This window comes from Alligator mississippiensis, chromosome 3, assembly GCF_030867095.1.
Source record: "Alligator mississippiensis isolate rAllMis1 chromosome 3, rAllMis1, whole genome shotgun sequence".
NCBI lineage: Eukaryota > Metazoa > Chordata > Crocodylia > Alligatoridae > Alligator > Alligator mississippiensis.
The window spans coordinates 153,550,802-153,569,368 of NC_081826.1; the positions used below are offsets into that span (position 1 = coordinate 153,550,802).

The 18,567-nt window shown below is 44.4% G+C and overlaps 1 protein-coding gene across 1 annotated transcript in view; it reads left to right on the forward strand.

Moving 5' to 3' along the window:
• PDE6B (phosphodiesterase 6B) overlaps window positions 1–18,567 on the forward strand; it is a 36,143-nt gene that overhangs the window by 14,522 nt on the left and 3,054 nt on the right. Inside the window, exons 13-21 of the mRNA XM_006259253.4 lie at window positions 3,035–3,142; window positions 3,960–4,069; window positions 5,029–5,116; window positions 6,122–6,222; window positions 9,531–9,638; window positions 11,521–11,584; window positions 14,017–14,091; window positions 14,371–14,454; window positions 17,552–17,708. Of these exons, the coding sequence (XP_006259315.2) occupies window positions 3,035–3,142; window positions 3,960–4,069; window positions 5,029–5,116; window positions 6,122–6,222; window positions 9,531–9,638; window positions 11,521–11,584; window positions 14,017–14,091; window positions 14,371–14,454; window positions 17,552–17,708 (895 nt within the window). The remainder of the gene's footprint in view (window positions 1–3,034; window positions 3,143–3,959; window positions 4,070–5,028; window positions 5,117–6,121; window positions 6,223–9,530; window positions 9,639–11,520; window positions 11,585–14,016; window positions 14,092–14,370; window positions 14,455–17,551; window positions 17,709–18,567) is intronic.

Sequence of the window (18,567 nt, forward strand, 5' to 3'; positions counted from 1 at the left end):
ACCTGGCTGGAGGGCCGCACCCAGAGGGTGGTGGTGGACAGGTCATATTCGACCTGGAGGGATGTGGGCAGTGGGGTTCCACAGGGCTTGGTCCTTGGGCCTGCACTATTCAACAACTTCATCAGCAACTTGGACGAGGGGGTAAAAAGCACCCTGTTCAAATTCGCAAATGACACTAAGATGTGGGGGGAAGTGGGCACACTAGAAGGGAGGAAAAGGCTACAATCGGACCTAGACAGGTTCCAGGGGTAGGTGGATGAGAACAGGATGGGTTTCAACACTGACAAGTGCAAGGTAATGCACCTGAGGATGAAGAACCAGCAGCATACCTACAGGCTGGACAACTCCCTTCTCATCAGTGCAGAGGCAGAAAAGGATCTTGGAGTCATTATTGATGCCAAAATGAACATGGGTCGACAGTGTGGGGATGCGGTCAGGAAGGCCAACCGTACTTTGTCATGCATCCACAGATGCATCTCAAGCAGGTCCAAGGAGGTGATCCTCCCCCTCTATGCGACACTGGTCAGGCCGCAGTTGGAGTACTGCATTCAGTTCTGGACGCCGCACTTCAGGAGGGATGTGGACAACATGGAGAGGACCCAGAGGAGGGCCACTCGCATGATCAGGGGGCAGCAGGGCAGACCCTACGAGGAGAGGCTATGGGACCTGAACCTGTTCAGCCTCCACAAGAGAAGGCTATTAGGCATCAAAGTTATACTTAGACATCTAAGGACTTTAATCCACAACTTAATATTGTGGGACTTTAATCCACTACTTAATATTTTGGCCCCCTACTTACCGGCACAGAGCCTGGGTTCAGCTCCTTGCAGCAGTAAGCAGGTACTGCCCAAATCACCAAATTTTCCTCCAAATTTTTTCCAAATTGATTTGGAGGCTTCAAATCAATTTGGACCTTTTTATTGATTTCTTGATTCAATTTGGAGATTCGGCCGCTGAATTGGGCTGAATCTCCTCCGAATCGACTCAGCACTTGAAGCTTCACACAGGCCAAAGCACAATTTGAGTTGCAGCTAGCAACGGAGGTGAAGGGTATTAAGAAGGGTTTCTACAAATATGTCAGCAACAAGAGGAAGATCAGGGAAAATGTGGGTCCTTTACTAAACGGGGGAGGCAACCTAGTGACAGATGAGGTGGAAAAGGCTGAAGTACTCATTGCCTTTTTCAACTCAGTCTTCACAGGCAAGGTCAGTTCCCAGACTACTGCACACCTAGCAGCACAGTTTGGGAAAGAGGTGAGCAGCCAACAGTAGCAAAAGAATGGGTTAGGGACTATTTAGAAAAGCTGGACATATAAAAGTCCTTGGTGCCTGATGTGATATACTCAAGGATGCTGAGGGAGTTGGCTGATATGATTGCAGAGCCACTGGCCATCATCTTTAAAAACTCATGGCAATCGGGAGAGATCCTGGATGATTGGAAAAAGGCAAATATAGTGCCCATCTTTAAGAAAGGGAAGAAGGAGGATCCAGGGAACTACAGACTGGTCAGCCTCACCTCAGCCTCTGGAAAAAGCATGGAGCCAGGTCCTCAAGCAATCCATTTCTAAGTACTTGGAAGAGGAAAAGGTGATTAGGAACAGTTAGCCTGGATTCCCCAAGGGCAAGTTATGCCTGACCAACCTGACTGCCTTCTATGATAAAATAACTGACTGTGGATGTGGGGAGAACAGTGGACATGATACACCTTGACTTTAGCAGGGATTTTGATATGGTCTCCCACAATATTCTCTCTAGCAAGCTAAGGAAGTCTGGGTTGGATAAATGGGCTGTAAGGTGGATAGAAAACTGGATGGATCAATGGGCTTAGAGGGTAGAAGTCAATAGCGAAATGTCTAGTTGGCAGCCAGTGTCAAGTGGAGTGCCTCAGGCATTGGTCCTGGGGCCAGTTTTGTTCAATATCTTTATCAATAACCTGAAAGATGGGATGGAGTGTACCCTCGGCAAGTATGCAGATGACACCAAACTGTGGGGAGTAGTGGATATGCTGGAGGGTAGGACTAGATTCAGAGAGACCCAGACAAATTGGAGGATTGGGCCAAAAGAAATCTCATGAGGTTCAATAAGGACAAGTGCAAAGTCCTACACTTAGTGTGGAACAGTCCCATACAGCGGTACAGGCTGGGGACCAATTGGCTAAACAGCAGCTTTGCAGAAAAGGACCTGGGGGTTACAATGGACAGTAAGATGAATATGTGCCAACAGTGTGCCCTTGTTGTCAAGAAGGCTAATGGCATACTGGGCTGCATTAGGAGGAGCATTGCCAGCAGATCAAGGGAAGTGATTCTTCCCCTCTATTCGGCACTCATGTGGTCACATCTGGAGTCCCATGTCCAGTTTTTGGCCCCCCCACTACAGAAAGGATGTGGACAAATTGGAGAGGGTGCAGTGGAAGGCAGTGAAAATGGTTAGGGGACTGAGGCACATGACTTCTGAGGAGAGGCTGAGGAAACTCAGCTTATTCAGTCTGGAGAAGAGAAGACTGGGGGAAAATTTAATAGCAGTCTTCAACTACATGAAGGGTGGTTCCAAAGAGGATGAAACTAGACTTTTCTCAGTGGTGGCAAATAACAAGAGCAAGAAGCAATGGGCTCAAGCTGAAGCAAGGGAAATTTAGGCTAGATATTAGGAAGAACTTTCCTACTAGGAGGGTAGTAAAGCACTGGAACAGGCTACCCAGAGAGGTGGTGGAATCTCCATCCTTGGAGGGTTTTAAGACCCAGCTAGACAAAACTTTGGCTGGGATGCTGCTGCTGTGAGCAGGGAGTTGGACTAGATGATTTCATGAGGTTCCTTGCAACTCTCATTTTCTATGATTCTATTGTACTTGAGGCTCCTTCCTAACGCAGTGAGAACTTGCTCAGTTATAGGCTATAAAAAGAATATAAATAACTCAATAGTATTAACTGATTTTTATTTTTCAACAGCTGTATTTTCAACCACTTGTTCCCAGCATTAAAAGAATTTGTTTCCATTGGAGATGTACTAATACCCTTTTCCAACTTTCCAATTTGCAGGTACTGGTAAGATTTGTGTACTCTGTCAGCAAGGGTTACAGGAAGATTACTTACCACAACTGGCGCCATGGCTTCAATGTTGCACAAACCATGTTCACGCTTTTAATGGTATTCTACTACTGCTCCTATGTTTTTCTCTTAGTTTTATGGTATCATTTTGTTTACACTGTGTCTTATGTAATTAATAGAAGTATCTCTTAGATGTCCATAAAAATATCTACAAGCATTCCTTTGTCTTTGTAAAAGCCTTATTCCAGTAATAGTATAAAACATATCCATCTCTAGTACAGTTAATGCTAAGGAAGTGAATCTTGGTCTCCACTGAGGCACTGGAGGGGAGCAAAACTGTTCTCTCTTAGCAGGTCCTAGGGATGGAACTACTCCAAAGACAAATGGAAAAGCAGGACCAACACACATTGGTTGGTCCCAGGCAAAGCACTTGCTCCTGAGGCAGCAGAGCTGGCCCCCTCCTTAGGCATGATACAGAAAAGATTATGAATCATGCTTCTCCCTTGGGGTGACAAAGCTTCATATGGACCCATGCCCAAAGAAACTTGGAGCATCTTTGCCTGAGTTTTGTGCTCTGACTCTAATTAAATCCTTGTCTTCTTGTTCTGAAGTAATGTTAACAAGATAGCCCGATGCTATCTTAGGCTAAGTAACTTTAGAAGACCTACAAAGGAGGATGCATGAGATACATGTAGTACCCACACACACCTGCTCTAATTTTGAAACACCTGTTCTGGTTTCCCCTGTACCTTTTCCAAGTTCTTGCTAACTCCAGTGCACTGTATATTTGGCTTCATTAAAATGTCACATTTTAGTTCTTCATGTTTAATATAATACATTTCAAACAGAGCAACCACACTCTGATGTATTTTTCCTTTGGTGATACTAACAAAACTCTGCAATTCTCTTCTTCTAGACTGGCAAATTGAAGCGTTACTATACAGACCTTGAAGCCCTTGCTATGGTAACTGCAGGTTTATGCCATGACATTGATCACAGAGGAACCAACAACCTTTATCAGATGAAGTAGGCACTTTTCTATTGTTTTCAATAATTATATCCAATGTTTGCATGCAGGGTGGGGGGTGGTTGCAGAGGGATCAAAGTAGGTTCAGAACAGCTCCTGATTCAGGGTGAAGGCAGAGAACAGCATCCATTGTAAGCTGTCACAGTCTGATGTGATTTAAATGGTGAGGAAAGCTGTAGTTCTCTTGTGCTCTTTAGGCTACTGGAGGCCACCAGTAATAGGAGTTTGGCTCAAGCTGTCTGTCAAGACAGATCTTTGAGCCATGGAGACATTCTCCCAAAATGCATGGTCCCAAGCACAAGAGCACATTTCTGCCCACTAAGTTGGCCCACATGATATGACATCACTGGTTAGCCAGGCCTCTTTTAAATGATTAATGTACTCTCAGGTCAGGACACCTGCTCTCAGCTGCTTGCTGGTTGTGCTACCCAGCTGTTCTCATATACCCAAGAGATCTCGGTGGTTAATGAAACAGCATGTGGATGCTGCTTGGGGAGCTGGTGGTTGTTTTTTTCCCCTCATACACATGCACACACCTTTTGTACAACAGCAAAGACTCTCTTAGGATTTAGCTGCCTTAGGATGTGAATGACAGATCTTAACACTAGGACTGCACAGATGTTCAGTTACAGCCTAGGAAAATGGGCAAGAGCTGATGCTTTTTTGACACATCTTTTTGAAATCACTTAAGTGAAAAATAAAACCAAAAGACCCTAACTGTGCTGTGTTATAAGGGTTCGCTTGTAAATGAGTTTATAAGTAGTTAATAAAAATGTTAAAAGATAAGCCTGTTCATTATTAGAAAAAATTAAGATTGTTATTAAAACATTACTCATTCCACCTCTACAAACTAAGCTGAACCTGAATACAAAGTGCAACTTACCTAAATAAGACACTGCTGCAACACTTCCTTGCTCTTTAGTGTTGTACTAATTATGTTTTTCACTTATATAACCAGATCTCAACATCCTTTAGCAAAACTTCATGGATCATCAATTCTGGAGAGACACCACTTGGAATTTGGAAAGTTCTTGCTGGCGGAAGAGGTTTGTAACACATACGAACATAGGGATCCATCCAATTTGCTCTCAATTCCATTTGAAGCAAGATAATATTGAGCTGCAGGGGCTTGGCCCAGTATTTTTCTTTGGTTTGGATTTTGTGGGTGGGAGAGATTTCACTCACATCATAGTTTTCTCAGCTTTCGATTTAAATGAACCCAAAAGTCAAAGTAAGGTTTGGTTAAAATGGCAGAGTTTCTTTTGCCTGTGTGCTGAAGCCAAGTAGAAATAAAAATTACATCTGCTTGCCTTATAAAGAACTGTCCTATATTCGATGCCTTTTCAGTGCCCAGTACAGTGAATCCTTTTCATGTTCTACAATAATCTGCAGCAAAGTGGCCCTGACTTGCAATGATTTCTTTATGAGTCTTCTCCATCAACCTAGCCCAACACTCATGTAGTTTATCTGCCTACTACTTTCCATCATTAGAAAAACTTTCTATGTACATGGCATTCTCATAATCCCACTGTGACCCTTCAGGCAGGCACATAGTCCCATTGTGAGGCAGCCAATTGCAGTTCCAGTTACTCAGTTTGTGCATGGAGGACGGTGTGGGGGAAGAAGTGGAGAAGTTACATGACTTGCCCAAAATGTAAGGGGGGGTCTGACAAAATGAATGAAGAACTCTGGTAGCCAAAATTTTCTCAGAACCGATGGATCTCACTGATCAGATTTAATCTTAAAGCCATCCTTCCCCCTGCTGTAGGCAAAATTCTGACAAATTTACTCTATTAATCTTTTACTTCAGATAAACTCCTATTAGTGCTAGTAGGTACCCAAGTTGATTTCAGGTAGTATAGACAACTCAATGCCCTCTGTAAGAAATGGTGATCTTCCACAGACTTACTAGACATTGGACTGAGCTCTTTTCCCTTCCCTATACAACATCACCTGAAATTGTTGAACAGAAACACACATTCTGAGAAATGTAATGTCCAGTAGCATGCAGCAAAGCATCACTGATTTTTGTGAGCTTTATTTTCTTTTAGTCGCTGAATATTTACCAGAATCTCAACAGGAGACAGTATGAGCATGTGCTTAACTTGATGGATATCGCTATCATAGCAACTGACTTGGCACTGTACTTCAAGTAAGTGAGTCCAAATATGAATATGACAGGAACCTTGTCTTAGTATAAAGTGTTATAATGTTCTGCTGCTCCTCAGTATGCAAGACTCCTCTCAAGGGATTCTATGTCTTCTGGAGACCCATGCAGACCATCAAATGACTATCTGAAAGCAGGTGGATAAAACTTTCTTAAGTAATGAATTTTAAATAATTCCTACTGTTCATATTTATATGGTGCTGAGCTGGGTTTTCTATAATGCTAACAAGCTGGTTTCACCATTTCCTTCATGTTGACAGGGTGAGATTACTTGGACGTTTTACTACTGAGATATTTCAAGCTAATCTATATATATTTATTAATGATTATGATCAATCCAGGGCTTTATTAATATTCTTGAGACAAACAGCACAACTTCAAAACAAGATAAGAATAAGCAAATAGTTTATAGTAGCTTAACCACCAATATTCTTCATATATTTAAATTTCCATCAGTAAAAAGTTGACCATTTTTTGCAGTAAGTGAGATTTGTACTTCTAAGTCACTGAGGTACTTGTGGTAAATACTGTCATTAACTTACGTTTCTAATTTTCTAAAAACGGCCTGCATAGCAAAATGTTCACAATACATTGATGAATATGCAGGAAGACTAAGTCATTTTCTTGTCATCACTGAAACAAGTTCCTTTAGAAACAATGGTTTTATACTGGTAAAATATAAAATACAGTTTTAGTTGTGGCTAAAAGTATTTATGCAAATACTAGGGCACATGAGTAGGACACTGAAATGAGGCTGTTTGCGTAAGTGAACATACGTATTTGTGTAAGCAACTGAAGGGTTAGAGCCAATATTTTGGAGTTTTGCCTTTGGCATTTTGGTAGAATTCAATTGCATTTCTAATTTCTAATTTAGTTCACAATAAATCTTAATCTGACATTGCATTTCTTTGTTGAGCCAAAGTACAAGTTTGCAAGTTAGAATCACTGGAGTGTTACACTGATTTAAATAGTATTTAAAAATTCCAAGGGTTTATGTTAAAAGATTCTAGAGTTTAATGGCCAAACCCTGAGTATGCCAAATATGCAGCTCCCTGGGAGTGGCATAACCTGGTTTGCTCAACCAGCAGAGCAGCAGCTGCTCTGTGAGCAACAGAAGACTTCTCCTGCTGCCCTTCACCGCTCCCCTTCCCCCCGTCCAACCAATAGTTGACAGAAAGCACATATAGATACACCTATGCTTTTAGCTTTGACCTGGAGCTCCTTTAGCAGCTGGAGCATCCCAAGGAGGACTGCACCCAGGCTGGCAGACCTGCCATTATGGAGCTATGTGGGGTGGTTAGATGGAGCCGTGTGGAGGGGTAGGCAAAATATGGCCCATGCGCCAGATCCAGCCCACCAAGGGATTTTGTTTGGCCCGCACCAGGTCCCTCAGCCCCGCATGGACCAGGCATGGGGGCAGCTTGGGCCTTGGCACGTGCAGCCAGTAGGGCTTTGAGAAGCTTCAGTCGCTGATTCAATTCAGTGGAGATTCGACGGCTGAATCTCCGAATCTGAATCAAATCAGGAGACCCTTTAATCTCTGAATCGAATCGGAACCCTCTGAATCAATTCGGAGAGATTCAATGATTCAAAAATAGACACAGCTTTAAATGTTTTTTCTACATACCTCAAGGTACCAGGCGGCTTGTGAACGCTGAGATGCTGGGATGGATGGAGCATCCCACGGGAGCACAGGGGGGTCCCTAGCGCACTTGGTGGCAGACCCAGAAGTGGACCAGAAGCACTTCTGGTTCACTTCTGGGTCCACCGGGGAGTGTGTGGGAGAGCCCCCGGCTCAGCAACTGGTGCCTCCTGGGTCTGGAGGGGGGCACCTGGGGTCCCCCCCATGGCCAATCACTGAGCCAGGGGGCTCCCCTGTGTGCTTGGTGGCAGGCCCAGAAGTGACCCAGAAGTATTTCCGGTCTACTGCCAACCATGCAGGCCCCCCCCGATGCTCCGAATCAGCATTGAATCTTCAGATTTGGATTCGGCTGAATTGAATTGGGACAGTGATCTGAATCAAAGAATTGAATCACTGTCCCCAATTTGGACTCAATCCGAATCCTAAGCGAATACGGCCCATTTTGCACACCCCTAGCAGCCAGTCCCATCACCCTCAGGCATGCAGCAGGACTGGAGTGGGGCAAAGGCCAGACTCACTTCCTGGCAGCCCTGGCAGTGGCAGCTCCTTGCAACTGTTGCTGCCAGTCTCCATTGCCACTGCCAGATCTGGCCCTGCTGCCCAGGCACTGTGGCCCAGGCTGTGGTACCAGACAGAGTGGGTGGACAGGGTCTCTACAGAGCCCATCTGGGACCCACACAGGCAGAGTCCTCAGCTGGGCAGATGGAACTGAGCTGTGGGCCGGCAGGGAGCAGCATCTGGTAGCGGAATGGGTGGGACCAGGGCTGGAATTGGGATCCTGGGGCAGTGACAGCATGGGGCCAGGGCTCAGGGCAGAGCCATGATCCGCTTCCTGCATGTCCCTGCAACAGGCTCTGGTTCTGCAGGCAGGGGCATGCAGGGAGCAGATTGCAGCTCTGCCTCAGGCCCCGGCCTTGCACTGTCATGGCCCCTGTGATCCCGATCCCAGTCCTGCCCTATCCTGTCCATCCCACTCCTGGACGCCGCTCCCTGTCCACCCACAGCCCCATCCCATCTGCCTGGTCAAGTCCCTGTTTGCACAGGTCCCTGCCAGTCTCCGTGGAGACCCCGAGACCTCTGGGCAGTGACAGCATGGGGCCAGGGCCTGAGAGAGAGCTGCAATCCGCTCCCTACACACCCCTTCTGGCAGAACCGGCACCTGTCACAGGGGCATGCGGAGAGCAGATTGCAGCTCTGCCCCAAGCCCTGGTCCCACACCATCATTGCCCAGCAATTTGGATCCTAACCCTGGCCCCAGCCCTGCCCACCTGTCCCACTCCCAGATCCTAGTTCCTGCCCCTATATAGCCCCATCCCATCCATCCATCCGGCTGAGCACAGGGCAGGGCCACTTAGGGAGTTTTGGTGAGCTGTTGCAGGTGGTTGGGGGGGGGGGGGGCACATAATTGCCCACCCATGGGTTAGAAGCTGCTAGAATCTAGAAGCTGGGTGTGGCTGCGTGGGATGGGGGGGAGGCAGGTGACACGAAGCCCTTGGGATATGTACATGCAGTGGAGCTGCCTTTGGTGAACCAAACACAGTGACCACAGCTGTTCAACCAAGGGTCTGTCCTGTGAAATGTTTTTGAAGGATCTTCAAATGAGATCTGTTGATTCCCTATTTAACACACCATTTCCCTGTTATTTTTTAAGAAAGAGAACAATGTTTCAGAAGATTGTTGATGAGTCGGAGAAATATGAGGACAAAAAGGCATGGACTGATTATTTGTCTCTGGAGACTACCAAAAAAGAGGTTGTCATGTAAGTAAAGACAGCCCCTCCTTGATGGGTAAATGGTACAAAAGTGGCCACTATATGTAACAAACAAGCTCCTAAGGGGATCAGACAGGAAGACATAATACACAATACATGTTACCTAGTGAGGTATATTAAGCTCACATTTCACTTATTAATGGATCTGGGAGCCAGATTGCAGTGGCTTTGTATTCCAGAAAGCTGTTTGAATGGGTATTAAAATGAAATTCCAGCTATCTGTTTAAGATGTGTACATCAGCAAGTAATTAAATAAAAATATGCCAGTATCCAGCTTTTAAATGAAGCAAATAAGATAAAAGTCACTATAGAAAAATTTCATATAAATGTCATGTCTGTGTGCTGCCATTGCACCTCAGAGCATTTGCCATACATCAGAACCCAAATAGCTCTAAGGCAGTGGTGCTCACCCTTCTGGCCTCATGGGCCAGATAAGTGGTGTGGGACGAGTCTGTGGGCCAGATCCAGTATGAGGAACCCTGGTGTGCAGGGCTGATCCACAGGTGCAATCTGGCACACCAGCCTAGTCCTGCTTACTAGATCTGGCTGCAGAGCAACCTTGTACACCAGCCCAACCCCACAAGCCAGATTTAGCTGCAGAATAACCCCATGGGCCAGAGCAATCCACCATGTGGGGCCCTGTCATCCAGCCTGCGGGGTTCCCCCACAGGTCCAGAAATGTTGGTGGCAGAGGAGTGGTGGCAGTGTTCATTGACCCAGCTCTAGAAGCCACAACAATTAATGCTGCAACCACTCCCCTACTGCCAAATTTCTGGACCCGTGGAGAGCCCCATGGGCCAGATGACAGCTCCATGAGCTGAATTTGGCCCACGGGCAGAGACTGAGCACTACTGCACTTAGGAGACAAGCAAATACAGGACAAAAAGAGGCTTCCTATCTCAGACACCTCATAATCTAAATAGAAAAGAAGAGAAAATGTGTGGGGGGAATACGGAGAGAAGATACAGATGAGAACACAAAGATACAATGCAAGGTCTCATGGTAGACCATGGTTATTATTCCACTGCAAGCTTCAGTCTAATTGAGTTTTTGTAAACATTACAACAAATGGGACAGTTTTATGTGGAGTAGCTTGCCAGAAGGAGCGCCAGTATGGCAAGGTTTGTATGGCAGTTCCATGTTACTGTGAGTGCCATTCTGTGCTGGCATTTAAGGCATCTTTTTTAACCCAATCCATGGGATTTGAAACAGACTTTTCACTAAAAAATGGAAAAACAGAGGTTACTACAAACCCTGAAAAGAAAACCAGAAAGCCCAGAGAGTACTAGAAAGGAAAGAGAGAGAACACCAAGTTTATTTTTAAATGCTGTTATTTTACATCAACATGCCCACAAGTGGCTTTTACATAAAACTTTTACTAATTTTTAGATTAAAATTGTTTTAGGGCTATAATGCCCCTGCTTAAAATTCCACTATTATAAAAGCCTTCGTCTGTCTGTCTGTAACGCTTTATTCACACTCTGATTGGTTGTCTGAAACAACCGATCAGAGTGTGAGTGCTTGGACAGGAGCTGGTGGCCGCACCGGCCCCTGAGCCACTGGGGGACTTAGTGCTCTCTCCTTCCTTAATGTTTCACTATAGTCTCTGCTGTGTAATTTATGCTCAAAAGTGGCTCAAGTGTCCTAGGACTAGCAAGAATGAAAAAGCTGTATGCAAACCAGTTTCATCATAGGAAATTATACAGGTTGCAAACCTGGAGCAGAAGCTGGCAGTACACTCAGATGAATTGTATTAAGCCAGTCTGGCTCTCCTTCATTTTTAACATGAGGCAGGGGGGAAGGATATAAAGCAGGAGGTAGCAAAAAGCTGTAGACTGAACACTGATTCCTTTCTGGCTCCATTCTCCAGGGCCATGATGATGACCGCCTGTGATTTGTCTGCTATCACTAAACCCTGGGAAGTCCAGAGTCAGGTCAGTGACCACAAAAATTGCTTGCTCCATATAGATGTAATACACTTCAGTGGGTGCATCTACATAAGATGCTACATCACCATAGCTTGTTGCTACAGCGACATAATGCTGCCGGGCATGAACCATGATGTCGACTTTTCTGCACAGTAGCAACAAGCTATTGCGCAGTAGCTCATTGCTACTGCAAAGTTTCTTCTAAAAACAGCTGTGCGGCATCAAGACTGCGCAGTAAGTCTGCTTAAGTAAGTATTAAATGACTGTGCAGTAACAACTGTGAAGTCCACCGCTCATGTAGAAGCAGCCAGTATATTACAACTTGCTGCATTGCCAGCAGTCAGCACTAAGATTTTTCCCTGTCACAATTTCCAGCAATACTGGTAGATAATTATTTGCAGATTGACAAACTACTGGTAAATCCTTCTGGCTGTAATATATTTTCACAAGTTGTGGCGTTGTCAAATCCACAACCCTATGTTACAACGTAAGAGAATGTATTTTTTAAAAGATTTTGATGTCTAAGACTTCAGTAACCAGCTGGATGCTTATTTGCACTTAACACTATAATTTATTTGCAGTGATGGCTGCTTTGCTTGGTTTGGTCAGTTATTTGATTTTTTTCTTAAAGTGTATGTACCTGACTGAGTCCTAAGAAGTACACAACCTAGTCAAAATTTAAAGTAAAGTGTGTAAGAACAAATGAAAGGGGAGACTGCATCCCAGTGCTCTTGCTCCCTAGAACATATTCAGTGCTATGAATGGGAAGCAAGTAAAAAAGTGTTGCCAACTGGCCTAGTTTCACTGGGAAACATCTACACATGCAATTTAATGTCCAGTAGCCTATTTTACTGTGCATTAAAGCATTGTGTAAAAAAACCTGTGCAATTACACTATTGTGCAGTAAAATAGGCTACTGTGCATTAAGCCTCACTTAAAAACCATGCATGTTTGTTACTGAGCATTAAGGCAGCCTAATGCACAGTTCTTTAGTACCTCATATTGGAGGCACTAAATTTAGTGTGCATTAGAAAAAGTACCTTAATGCACATATAGATGCACCCACTGGGCACGTCTACACAAGACGCTTTACTTGAAATTGGAACAAATTGCTGTGCAGTAAGCATCACCGTCTACACATGCAGATGCTTACTATGCAGTAATTTGCTCAAATTGTCAGTAAATTTGCTATCTGTAAATACAAGTAGCAAATTTATTCACGATTGGTTCTGCCCCATATGGCACATATAGATGTCCAACAGGGAGAAAACTTGCTCCTGTTCAGCTGGGCAGCAGGGGGCAAGAGATTGCTCTCCTACCCCCGAGAGCTGCCTGCTGCTGGGGCAGGTTCTGCCACTGGAGCCAAGGTGGGGACAATGTCCTTGTGCCCTGGCAGCAGGGAGCTCACAGCCCCTGCTCCCCGATTGCAGAGCTAGGGATGGGAGCTTATTCCCAGCCCCTGCTCCACAATTGCAGGCTGTGGGCTGGGAACAGTTTCCCAGCCTGTTCCCTGCCCCTGCTCTGCAATTGCAGAGCTGGGGATGGAAACAAGCTCCCCATCCCCCACCCCACCATCGTGAAGCAGGGCCTGGGAACAAGCTTCTCAGCCCCAGCCCCGTGATCACAATTATGATCGCAGAGTGGGGGCTGGGAGCTCCCTGCATGGGGAGAACTCCCTACCCAGCCTGGAGCTGGATGGGACCTACCCCTGACTTGGACAGTTCCTGGCCAGCTCTGGGCTGTGTGGTGAAGTCTGCGTGTGCAGCGTGGAGGTGGCTGGGACTGTACTATTTCCCCTCCCCTGCAGCTCTTTCCAGGCCCCCTGCCCTCAGTCAGGGAGCCAGGGCCAGGAGCTATACAACTGTGAGATGCTTGGCTTTCACTTTAGAAAGTTTCTAGTGGTCATGCTTATAGGTCAATTTTAACTTACAAATTCTCAAGGTTCTGAAACCGTAAGATGAATAAAACCCAACATTCGTATTTTAAAACTTCAGTTTTGAAGGGGCAGGGTATTAGGACAATTCTCAAGAGCTTCAGGGTGGCAAAGGGCAAGTATTTCTATGGAGAAGACCAAAGGAATAACTATTGCCTTAATTTTGCCTTATATAAAGAGCCCTAATAAGAAGCAAGTTCCTGCAGAGAAACGCAGCCAGCACTTGAATGACTGACAGGGGAGTGCACCAATGAGCTATCTTGCCAGAGATAGACTTCAACTCTCCATTTTGTTATAGCAGAGCAACTCCATCCATTTCACCAGTGCTGTCCGGTGGATATTTGGTAAAAGAGCAGAGAATTAAAGGCAAATTGAAAAAAAGTATTAGACTGGACAAGATTATGAGGAAAGGAGCAGAGAGGCACTCTTTCTGCTGGTGAAGACATGAGCTGTTTTGTATTTTAAAGCCTGAAGACTAACAGTGGCTGTTCTTTTTTTAATGCAGGTAGCTTTGCTAGTAGCAGCTGAGTTTTGGGAACAAGGAGACCTGGAAATAAGTGTACTTCAGCAACAACCTATTGTAAGTATCCCACAAGAAGCAGGAAACTTGGTCACACCTCTTAACAGAGAGCATGCTGTGAGAGCAGGAGAGCCCTCCTTAATCACATATTATTCAAATAAGAGGGAATTTTTGGCTCTGCAGTAGCTGCCTTTGCGGCAGGCACTGGGAAAAAAAGAGAAACTATTACGGATGATGCCATAGAACTTTTAGGCCAAGAATGATGCCATAATGAGTTGTGGAGTGGAAACATGGGGCTTTTATGACTTGTTCTCCAAAGGAATCCATGTTCTTTTCCAGCCCATGATGGACAGAAGAAAGGCTGCTGAGCTACCAAAGCTTCAAGTTGGTTTCATTGACTTTGTGTGCACATTTGTATATAAGGTAAGCAATTAGCACTGTGAAGAACAATCAGTATCTTCCAAACTCAGCAATAATGTGGTTTTTAAAAATATATATTTACCCTGCAACAACCTTCCTCCTGATCCAGGAGATACAGTGAGTGCTTACAATGTTTTTATCATGGCCTTGGCTATGGGATGCAATAACTTGAAAACCAGGATAAGCATAGAATGTTTGCAGGGAACTGGCATACAAGGTTCCTTGGGTGAATCTGATATCTTTTATTAGACCAACCCAAGTAGTTGGAGAATAGTTATTAAGCAAGCTTTTGGGTTCAAAAACCCTTCGTTAGGCTAAGGAAGTGCAGGGAACTGGCACACTTTACAGTACCAGCATGCAACAGATATGTCTGATCCAGCATTACCCACAGACTACATATCACTGCTGATCAGCTATTAAATTAAGCTTATGTTTTGAAATGCAGGACCTCATCCTCAGCCCTGTTCTCACAACCTTTCACCACCCATCAGTGCAAAGCAGCTTAAAACCCATCTTAAATGACACCGAACACCCCAAGTCTGCCATGCCCAGTGTTTTTCATCTGCTGAAACAGCCCTTTGGGCAGCTGGTGTAACCCAGAACAGTCCCTTGAATTGATTGATCAGTTGTATGGAAATCCATTTGTATCTCTATGCCAGTGGTTCTCAAACTCTTTAAACTCAAGGCACCCCTTCAGAACTTTTCAAAATGCACTACATTAAAAAAATAAAATATATCAGGGATATTATAACATAAACACTATAATCCTACTATTAATGAATGTGTTAGAAATATGATATATGATATATTTCACCCCACAGCCACCACTGCTGAGTCTAGGTGCCATGCGCCTCCATGCCACATGCCTCCTGTACAGTCAGAGTGGGAAGCAGCTGTAGCAGGAGCATGTGCTTTTAGAATCATAGAATCATAGAAAATTAGGGTTGGAAAGGACCTCAGGAGGTCAGCTAGTCCAACCCCCTGATCAAAGCAGGACCATCTCCAACTATATCATCCCAGCCAAGGCTTTGTCTAGCCGGGTCTTAAAAACCTCCAAGGATGGAGAGTCCACCACCTCTCTGGGTAACCTGTTGCTTTACTACCCTCCTGGTGAGAACGTTTTTTCTGATATCTAACCTACAATTCTTGCTACAGCCCTTCCTGTTCCAACTTTGCAAGGTGCCCCCCAGAAACGGGGGCAGATGTCACTGTCCCACTAGCTATTTTCAGGAGGCACGTTGAGGCTGAACTGGGAAGAGTTGCAGCAGAAGCAGTGCACCTGCCTGCATAATGTAATGCAGGCAAGCCGCTTGTCAGTGTGTCTCCAAGGTGCCTCTTGAATAGAGAGGTATGTGGGGCAATTTCACCGCATGGTATGGAACCTCTAGCAGGCTCTTGCAGCACCCTGGGGTGCAGTTGAGAACCACTGCTCTATACTAGTTGTGAACTGCACCAGGTCCAGAATAACCAGACCCTCAGCTTCAACCTATACAGCGGAATGACCTATGTAGCAGAATAAGTAATGGGATGCTACTGAAGTCTAACACTGTAGAAATACTATAACCCTGAAAGTGAGTCCAGGTTTATCCAAAAACAAAACCCAGAGAACCCAGGTTAATGACCTGAAGTATAAATTTGTGTCAAAAGAAACGAGTAAAGCTCAAGGCTGTGGAATGAACTTCTATGAGGAGCAAGAAGTATCGAACATCACAATCTCTTGCACTAATGGCAAAATGGCAAGGCACGTTTCATTGGTGCCTCTCTTCACACACACGTTAAATAAAAAACTTTGTAGAGCAAGTTATGCTCCAATCTCCTCCTGGCAAGAGAAAGTGAGCACCAAGGACAGTTACTCATGTTGCTTACTGTATTACTATTAGGTGCTCAGATACCACTGTAATGAATTTAGTATGGGAACCTGTATAGCATCATAGGATGACACCAGAATATCTAGATTAAGTTACTAAATAATGAATTTGCCTTAAGAATACAACAGTTCTGACACCTGCTCACAATCAATAAGGGCTTCACACTTGTATTACTTTGCCTTTTGTGAAATAGAGAATATGGTGATGATTTGAGGGCAAGGGCAGAAATCTCACCAATGTTGGAGGGGCATATCAGCTTCTTCCCTCCAATCCTCATCTCACTGGAACCCTGGGCACAGCTGGGGAAAAGAACTGGAAGCCCTCACTCTTTCCACAAATTCGCAAATCGCAAATATTGTCACTTGTTTGGACACAGTTGGCTCCTGACCTCGCTCCTGGCCAAGAGTGCTCTTTCCCTCCACCACTCTTCCAATATTACCCACTTCTTGATTTATAAAATAAGAAAGGGATGTTCCCAGAGAGGAGCAAGGTTTTGACTGGGGGGGATTGGAGAAAGAGAAGCTGAAGTCTCTTTTCCTTTCCCCTTCCTGTCCCATTCTAATCACTACCACCATCACTTTTCAGCTCAAACACCATTCCTTGAAACCCCCTCTATTTCATTCTGCAACTCCAGCGCATTCTCAAGGACTCTTCAGTTCACACATCTTCCCCCTCCTCCTGCCCATTATTCTGTACTACCCCTATCCCAATATCTCTTTACAGGATGTACATCAGTCATAGACTTTGCCTGGGCCATTTGCCTTTCTGGCTCCTACTACTCTCTTTGAAGCAAAACAGTATTAGGATTACCTGACATGAGGTCTTAGAGTTTTGTGGTATTTGGGGCTTCTTCCTTGGGGAACCAACCCATCCTTCAGCACAGGATGCAGCTGCAGCAGTAGTGCTGTGCTGCACCCTGGAAGGTAGAAAATGGAAATACATCCAAGCACATGGGGTTCTCATCAGAGTTTCCCACAACTTGGAGTTGGCAGGTCTGCAAAGAAACAAAACCCTCCTCCAACCTGGTCAGACTATTTCTTCTTTTTTCTAATCTGTTTTGAACCCAAGTGTAAACGTTCCTTCTAAGTAACTTCCTACCCAGGCAGTGGTAAGATATCTGGCTGCTTCCCTAATCACACATGCTTAAACTTGCATAAAATGATATAACGTTCATGTATGAGCAGACAGGGCTAAGTACACATTGAATTATTTTGTGCATATGTTTGGTCCAGGAATTTTCTCGTTTCCACCCGGAAATCCAGCCAATGCTGGATGGGTTGCTGAACAACAGAAAGGAATGGAAGAGCCGTGCTGATGAGTATGATGCAAAAATGAAAGCAATTGAAGAAGAGAAGAAAAAGGCAGCAGAAAAAGCAGCTGAAAAGAAAGGTGAGAAATTTTGTGATATTCTCATATCTTGGTTAAATCTACTTGCAAACATATTTTTTTTCCAGATAAAACCCTGGGTAAATCACCTTTCACCTATTTGTAATTCTGAACCAGTTGCATCTGTAAAAAGCTGCATAATAGGCCAAGCTAAAGGAAATGCAATTTACTCCCTAAAATAAGAATTGCAATGTAGTAGTTTCTTTCATGCCAAGACTTTGCTGAAAATAAGACAATTTCATATGTGTGCAGTTTAGTTTGTTTTAATCTGTGCTTCTTTCTGGACCCAGTCCAGCTCCCTGCAACCTTTCCATTGGCTTCAACAGGAGCCTAACCAGAGCCTTAGTAAATTTTGGGGGTTTATAGGACTGGAAGCATAGACGCATCATCTTCTCCAGCTGCCTCTCTCCAGAAGTCAGACTGAGAATTAGGAAAACCTCAAAGTGGTTAGTTCATGGAAAATCCCACCATTTCAAAATGTCTTTTTTGCCCCAAACTAGAAACAAAAAAATAAATATCCCCAGAGAGAAATTAAAAAAAAAAGTTCTGTAAATAAGACTGATCTTATCTAAACATTTAATTCCTACTTTTTTATAAATCAGAATAAAACAAATACTTTGATAAGCTTTATTTTCCTATGGGAAATGGATACGTTTTGTCAAATCGGCATTTTTTAACAAAAACTACATCAGAAAGTTTTCACTGGACCTCAGAGAAGTATTCAAAAGCATTTTGGAGCACAGACTATTTTGTATAACAAATATCTAGACTATCTAGGAATTCATAACATGTTTGTCACTATCTTAAACTTTTAAAAGTAAAATGACTTTCCATTGATAAGTATTTCAAATTACAGTGGTGT